The sequence below is a fragment of the Phasianus colchicus genome, chromosome 1, assembly GCF_987193195.1.
Source record: "Phasianus colchicus chromosome 1, bPhaCol1.hap1.1, whole genome shotgun sequence".
Classification (NCBI taxonomy): domain Eukaryota; kingdom Metazoa; phylum Chordata; class Aves; order Galliformes; family Phasianidae; genus Phasianus; species Phasianus colchicus.
The window spans coordinates 61,147,562-61,155,600 of record NC_143436.1 but is presented as its reverse complement, the minus strand read 5'-3'; the positions used below and the strand labels follow the sequence as shown (position 1 = coordinate 61,155,600).

At 45.8% G+C, this 8,039-nt stretch overlaps 1 protein-coding gene across 3 annotated transcripts in view; it reads left to right on the top strand.

Moving 5' to 3' along the window:
- The first annotated feature begins 250 nt into the window (after positions 1-250).
- NINJ2 (ninjurin 2) overlaps positions 251-8,039 on the top strand; it is a 44,428-nt gene continuing 36,639 nt past the window's right edge. The window contains exon 1 of one of the 3 annotated variants that reach the window (XM_090134442.1): positions 251-611. In XM_090134442.1, the coding sequence (XP_089990568.1) occupies positions 459-611 (153 nt within the window). In that variant the 5' untranslated portion in view covers positions 251-458. The remainder of the gene's footprint in view (positions 612-8,039) is intronic. The other 2 variants (XM_031589734.2, XM_090134443.1) reach the window with 2 other exon arrangements.

Below are 8,039 nucleotides of genomic sequence, written 5' to 3'. Positions count from 1 at the left end.
AGGGATAAGGAAGGGCATTTTGGCTAGAGAGAAAAATGAGAAGAAGCGACTATAAACAGAGCAAAGTGGAAATTTTACCTCAGCCGTAACAATATCTTTGCTGTGGCAGCAGCTAGCAAGCACAACTTTCTGGACCTAAGCTCTTCACCCGTTAGTTTTTCATCTGCACTCTCAGCTGTGTGCTGATGAGCTGGGCGAGCTGGGGATCACGACTGCAGCCGCACAGCCCACACCAGGAACCGCTTGGTACACTGGCTGCAACCCTGTGTCCCAGTCCAAGTGAGCTCATGAGGCTCAGCTGGGCTCCGAGAGGTAGCACAGACACGTCATGAGCACAACTGTCATGGAAAGTCTAAGAAGAACGCTTGTTCCACACGCTGCCTGGACAATGCAGCATTGGCTGCCACCCCCTCTCTCAGCCCCCAGCCGATGCCAAAGCGGGCGGCCGGCTGCGGCTGATGAATAGTGGGTCTGTTCCAGCAGCTGAGCGGCCTGGTCCAGCAGGGAGAGAGTCTCCGGGATCGCAGAGTGCCCCGCTCCTCGTGCCGTCTGCAGGGAAGAGAGCCAGGGGCAGCAGGATGGCTTCAGAAGGGGAGAGCATCAACCTGCAAGTGAGTCTATCTCAGGGAAATAGCTGGGGAGGGAGAAACGGGAGGGAAGATCCCTGCTTCAGGGGATATATTCACCCCTTCTATCACTCGCTCTTCTGTTCCGGCAGCCAATTTCACTTGCTGCTTTTTGCCTCTGCTCTCCTTTGAAGTGAAACTAGCTCTGTCCCTGTTCTGCCAGGAGCTAGGAGCCTTTTCCTGAAAGAGGGTAAGAAGAGTGGAATTGCTAAGAAGAGCTGCTCTGGGGGGCAGCAGGGGCAGAAGGGAGCGTTCAGCTCTCAGGAGGAGGCAGCACATACTTTACAAGCTGCAAAACTCCGATCCGTTCCTCATCTCACAAAGCCTTGCTCTGTTTGGCAGAAACTGCTCCCAGTCTGGAGAGGAGAGAAGAAATAAATACAGCAAATGCTGAGGGAGTGCAGAGGCCAGGGTTTCCTATGTGGGGTTTGAAGAGAAACAACACTTCTTGATAAAGCTCTTTCAGTTCTCCACTTTCCTCTTCTGAGTATTTGTGTTTTTTAAGAAGGGTGTTTCTTGCTCTCAGCGTGTGTTCTAGGAAAGGGCAACTGCCCAAAGGTTTGGAAAAAGAAACTTTAGAGATGAAATGGAGTCAAAACCCCAGATCACAAACACTCATCCGAAGTTCAAGCCCAGATCCGTGCTTGGGACAACTCCAGAGAAGGGCAGAGCGTGAAGCACTGTCTGGGGCTCAGCTTCCAGCCCCGGGGAGGTTGACAGCAGGATCCAAATTTTGCCACTGATTTTTCTGTCTGTTACAGTCTTAACTGTTCTCTGAATTAAAAGTGGGGAAGTCCACCTGGTGGCTCAATATTTAATTCTTCAGTCCATCTCAAAGAGACTAAAATGTAAGGTATGCGCCCTTGGGAATAATCAGGGTTGTCATCCCAGAGCTGGAGCAGTGGACTGGAAAGAAGGGTGGAGGTTCTCTGGTCCTGCAGGACCTCCCCTAAAGTTATGAAGTGCAGAGCAGCTTTATAAAACCTTGGAACAGCTATGCTCAGAGATAGAGACACCATAGCTGAATAATATGTAGAGGTAGCTTTAACAGTTGGTGAAAATACATTGTTTAGCACTCGGGAAGAGAGAGGATAAACTTTCTGAGAGAAAAATATAGACATCCCTGAGCCAGGAACAGGGGACAGAGGACAAAGAGGATACGAAATTATGCTAAATAAAAATAAAGTTAAATCCTTGTATATTAAATCTCCCCACACAATGAAAAGTTTCAGGTCTATATTGGATTTTTAGCACGGTCCATAGATGAAAAAAAATCAACTTCACAGATTAAAATGCTCATAAACTACAGAAAAATCTGGATTTTAGATTTTTTTCCGCAGTCAGACTTTTCTCTTCCATTTCATCTTGAGGTTATGAAGAGCCAAAAGTGATTTGCAGTACCATCAGCCAAAAGTAGTCCTTACAACACTCAGAAAAGTAAATAATGCCAGAAAGACAAAGTTTCCTTGAGTTACAACATTGAAAAGAGCATACGTATGTGTTTCTAAAGTAGGAAGGGGTGGAGGCCCAGGGAGGTGGTGGAGTCACCGTCCCTGGAGATGGTCAGCAACCTGGAACTGGATGTGGCACTGAGAGACATGGTCAGTGGGCATGGTGAAGACTGGCTGATATCTGGACTAGACCACTGTAGTGGTCTTTCTAACTTTAGTGATTCTCTGATGCTACAAGTGTTTCTATCTTTCTCTACGTGGGATGCCACACCAAAGATCTGAGATTTGAATTTGTGACAGTATAGAGAGATTTCACGGAGCCACCAGAAAGTACCAAACAGAGACAAGTGCATGCATATGATCAGGAAATATGCAGTGCTGGCAAGGGAGGGAAAGTACACTGCATACAACTGCAACGCTGAGGCAGGCAGAGGGTCCCAGTGTGTTGTGATTTAAGAAGCGTGAGATAAAGGGATCAGTGGGAAAAACTGATCCCTTTCCCACTGGAAAGGGGGGAAAAACATGTCTTTCAGTAGAAAGTCAATTTAAAAGACTTTGTTGAGACCCTGCTCTGAGCACTGACTGCAGAGCAGGTGTCTTCCTGGATGTTTATGAGGAACCTGCAGGAATGTGTGTCGCATGCTGTAGGGAGGTGACTCCTGATTCGCTCCTCCTCTGGGAGCTCTGGGATAGAGCGGGAGGAACAGCCAGGAACATGGCTGAGATACAACACAGAAACATGGTCGTGTACTTATAGGGAAAGGGTCCTAGCATTTCTTACACATTTGGACAAACAGGCTTGTCAGGTGACAAGAAAATGGAAATAACATGAGTCTCTAGCCCAGCACAGAAGAGAGCTGGGAGAGGCGATGAAGACCATTTTAGATGGTTCTAAGAATAACCGATTGGTTCCCAACATTTTTGCTCATCCCAAAAGATGAAAATAAAGCTCACTCAGCAAAACTGAAAGTCTTCCTGGCAGGAGACACTCCCTCTCCAGTGTGGTATCAGCCTGTGGAATTTGCCATCTCATGGAGCAGGTCAGAAAGCCAAATATTGGAGAAAGCATTGAAAAGAGGTCAGGAGGACGTTATGATCAGTAAAATATTTACAGTTCTGTGAGTTAAAAAAGGTACTTTCAATTCCCATGATCAATGGCAGGATAAAAACAAATCCCTCCTCAGCTCCCTGCAGGCAATAACCAAGTTGCTGACCAGACTGCAAGAGATAACTTGCACTAGAGAAGATGTATGCCGACTGTTCATTGGTGAGACATAGGGCAGATTTTTATCAGCAAGAAGTGCCATTAATCCACTTTTTCACAAACAAACATTTTCTTGCTTGATGTGTTTCAAAGGAATCTCATTTTCAGTTTTGAGGACTGAAAGAACCTCAAATGACACAGGGGGTCACAGAATGGAAAAACAACCAGGCACCAAAGATAGAGCAGCCTCGCCTGATTTGCACCCATTAGCCAAACACTAAGACAAAGCTTAAATTAAAACCTTTTAATTAAAAAGATTAATTCACTCATTGAAAGACAAGACTTTAATGTGAATCAATTTAAATAATACACTTTTCTTACCGGACATCTCTATTTTGGTTTTCGAGCAAAACTTTCAACTTCTCCTACTAAACATCTGCCATTGACAAGTAAGCATGGAGGCGGAGCAGTAACATGATGAGATGCAATGGTGTGTTCTGAGATAGAAAAACACATTTGGGAGAGAAACAGCCCACAAGGTCCTATCACCAGGTCCTTTTTGCTTCAGGAAATAAAGGTTTGCAAGCCAGAATAGTAGCTTAGCTTTGACAGTCACACTCTAGCTGATTAATCTGCACTTTTTCTATTACTTCCCTTAACTCCCACCTCTTCCCCTGATTTGCAGGGGGGGTTGGGGAGAACGGGGAGGAGGAGGGGGCTGTACAGGTCTGTTCTTTTCAGAAGCAAAAGGCCCATTCAATCTGTTTAGCCGTGTGCCTCAGCTGCTGCAGTTCACGATTTGGCATCTTAACACAACCCTATTTCACTGGTGATTTAAGCTAATGTACCAGACTTTGAATGGGAGCAACTGAGACTACATCCGTTCTACCCCTCCCACCACAGCATCCAGGGGAAGGTCTGCAGACGGCTGAAGTCAGTAACACTCACACACTGCTGCCATGGCTATGTCTGTCAGAGCCCCAGATGAATACTGCAAAATGGAGCAAAGGCTGGGGCCGATTGTAAACGGCTCCAGAGGCTGGTTAGGTTTGTGTTTTAATATTTTCTAATTCATGAATGAATGCTGTGTTCTGGTTAAGTGGGCGTTTAAAGGATGTGCACTGGATGAATGCCATCCATATTCATATTGCAAAAGGGACTACATCGCACATGCCGCTTCTTTCTTTCTTTTTATAGTTTCTTACTCCTTAGTTTTAAAAAAGTTACAATCCTCTGGGATGAGAAGCAGAAATAATACATCACCATTTAGGGAATCATTCATACATCAAAAGTAAGAAGAGTAAACAGATAAAATAATCATTCTGGGAAAGAGCCCCTGTGCTGAAATTTTTTGGCATAAGCTGTTTGGTGAACACTTGGAATATTACGTACATCTGCAGAAAGAAAGACAGGTTTACAAGCAACTTGAAAGAAGGGGAAAAAAAAGGGGGGAAGGAATGGGGGCACTAAATCCTTGGATAATTTACTCCCAGTGCTCAATTTTTGACCATGTCAGCAGCAGGAAAATTTTAAACAGGCAGATAAATAGAGTTAGCTGTAGGCCTGACAGGAGTGGGGAATTTTCCAAAATGCCCACAAAACAATTGGAAAGTCCCACTTAGTGCCGTAAGACCCATCTCTCACATCCCACTTTCAGCCCAGGCTTGAAGAGGGAAAGCAGCGAGTGTCTTAGACTTCTGGTTTTGCATTTTTGTTTGTGGCTTTAGCGTGTGCCTCGAGGCTGTGACGTGCTTACAAGTTCCTGGCTCCGGCACATTATTTGCCTGCTTCTGCAGTAACAGCCAGCTTGTGCTTTCTAGTGCTGGAGGACCTTTACCCTCATTTAGCAATTTCCTAGAATGATGGCAATACAATATCCCCAGCCAAGCAGTATCCTTGCCCCAGTGGACTTCAATAGTGTTATTTGGGTTCTTTGATTTGTGTTTGGACAAGAGTCTCCAGTAAGAACGCACCTTTAAGGAATAAAATACCAAGTGCTTTAGAAAGAGTCACTCCTGCAATGTGTGCAACTCAGTCATCAAGCGTCTGAGAACTTATTTCACCAGTTTTAACAACACTAGTCCAGCTGACACAGCCCCCCAAGCAGGAGCCTGCTCCCCACTCCCAGTGTGCGCTCCATCCCCTGTGTCACTCATTTGACCCTGGTAAAGCTAATTCAGAGAGTTAAACTCAGAGAAAATGCATCACTCTTTGCCAGAGTTTCTGTTCCTCTGTGCCGAATGGGTTCCTGGAAGGATCAGGCAAGCACCAGCACCCAGCAGGGGTAGGACTGTGTGGCCAGGAGAGCACAAGGAGGGAGCAGGTTCCCTTCTCTCAGCAGAAGCTGCCTCTCGCTTCAGATCAATTAGCTGAAGGTCCAAGTCTGAGCACAGCCTGAGGCAGGAGCAGGGAATGTCCAAACAGTGATTGCTCTCACTAGTGGATGTCACTCAGACTGCAAGATTTCAGATTGCTGCTTGAGACTAAAGCCTTTATAGGGCTAGCTAGAGGCTAAGGTGAAGATTCAACATGCCTTGTCAGTCAGAAGGCAGATATGAAATACAGTATCACACTTAGGAGTGAGAATGATCCTATGCTCTTCATTCCAGTGGCAGGGAGCTGTAAAGTTGGGGCTGGTGCCAGAGACTTGTAACTCTGACACTAAAGGACAGACAGCATGATGATACTAAGAAGGAGACTTTTTCTTAGAGCCAGTACTGATCGGTCCTTTGTTCTCCAGCCAGACGCGGCATTTCTCCTCTCCCCTGTACATTCCTCCCACCAGCTCTAACTGAACGCAGACTTCCCACTTAGAACATTCATTTATGCCTGTCCCAAACATGGGGATGGTGTTTTCTCATCTTGAAGAACTAAACTTACCCAGATTTCAAGGTACTTGGTGAAAATGAGGTATGTGTAGAATCAACCATCTCCTTGGAGTTATCCCACAGAAATCAGTGGCCTTACACACTGGAGGCTGACCTGGCCCTTAGCACTCCACCTTGTTGAGGGGTGGGGGAAAGACCAGTAGCAGTGTCTTAATTCAATCCCATGCTAGCAGACCATGTTCACACTGAAACTCTGCACATAGAGAAGGGCAAGGGATTTTAACAGAACACGTATCAAAAAATGAATTAGCTTGATTGACCACTTAGTAAGTCTGCACTCACAGAAACAATAGGCATGAAGAAGCCTCCTGCAGAAGAGTACGAGGGGCTGCTTTTAAAAAGGGTCCTTACACTGGGTTTAGAGCCAGGGTAGGATTCAGATAGCACTGTGGTAGAAAGAAGAAGGCAGTGATAGGTCATTAGAAGAATGATTTTGTCTGATGTATCTAAGAAGTTACTTGCCAGGGCTTGGTGAGAGGCTTTGTCTACAGTTGCACATGGGTTGACAGCAAACCCACATGCCAGAGAGCTTCCTGGGAGACAAATTCATCCTTGACAGAACACCTCTGAAGACAGGAGGGGCTTATAGGAAGCAAACTGAATCTTTTATGTCTGTTTTGGCAAGAATTTCAGAGTAACCCAAGAAAACTTTGCCATGGTGTTTGCACACTCATACTGCTTTGGGCCCACACTGAGGTCCCAATTGTGTTCTGTGGTAGTAGCCTTTGCTCAGAAGCCTTTCAGCAGTGGCTAGTGAAAGAAAAAAGCAATATAAAGTAAGGAAAAGGGACTAAAATATTACCTGCTGGTACTGTGTGCTATTAGACTGATATAATAAGAAGTCCTCTTGCTGACATATTTTGTTTTCATAGCACTCTTCCAGCACTCACTCTACAAACTGAGGCTTTAGAACTTTGGGTTTCAGTCAGAGCTGGAGCTGCCATAACAATAAGTAAGTTCTGGAACATTTTACCCCGCTGCCTGGAAGGGTTTCTCACAGCATTTCACCTATATGCATGGTAAAAGTGTTCTGAAGAAATTGAGGGATTTACAAAAATCCCTGTTGGAAAGAGGGGTCATATGGGCTGGAGTGCTGCCACCTCCCTGAAGTAAGGGGAGAGGACCAACGGTTCAGAGTATGACAGGATGGTGCCTGCACAGTGCCAGAGGCTGAGGAGACACGCAGGTCTTTGTGTGGTGGAGGCCCTATGCTCTGCCTAGAGTGGCAGTGAATCATCACTGGTGCACCCCTTCTGGAGGATGGGAGCCACCTTGGATCATCCCCCTTTCCTCTCATTCTACCATATTCCCCTTAGCAGCCCTTTGAGGGCCCCTGTGTTCTACACAGACAAGAATCCCCCACACTTGCAACCTGGAGATTTGAGTGCATATAGGGAGTGGAGGGTTTTATTTAGTGGCTAATCCATGGCCTGTTTATGGTCATGTTAACACATGGCTTTCCTCGTTGGCCAATGTCAAAGCCTCCCACAGAACCATCTTTCTGTATTGGAGCCCTCTACAATGAGAAGCCCCTGCTAAATTAATCAATTTTCATGTCTTTTATAAAAAATTTGCCTCGTTTGGCCTCATTCCATCCCACGTCTGAGAGTTGAATCATTCTTCTGCTTCTCTGTTCACCCTCATTTGACAAACAGGTACAGATCCTCCCCTCAGTTAGCCAGTAAAAATAGAAGCCTTCAGCCCAAGCTACCATTTCTCAGCCCTTTCTGAAAAATCCATATTCGTGTATCATGTCTCTCTTCTGGCAGCCTGCAATGGGTGATGCTGCATGTATACAGTAACACCCACACAGAAGCATGAACTTCTCCAAATATGAAAGGGCATGTGGGTATTTTCACTGCCATTTCCC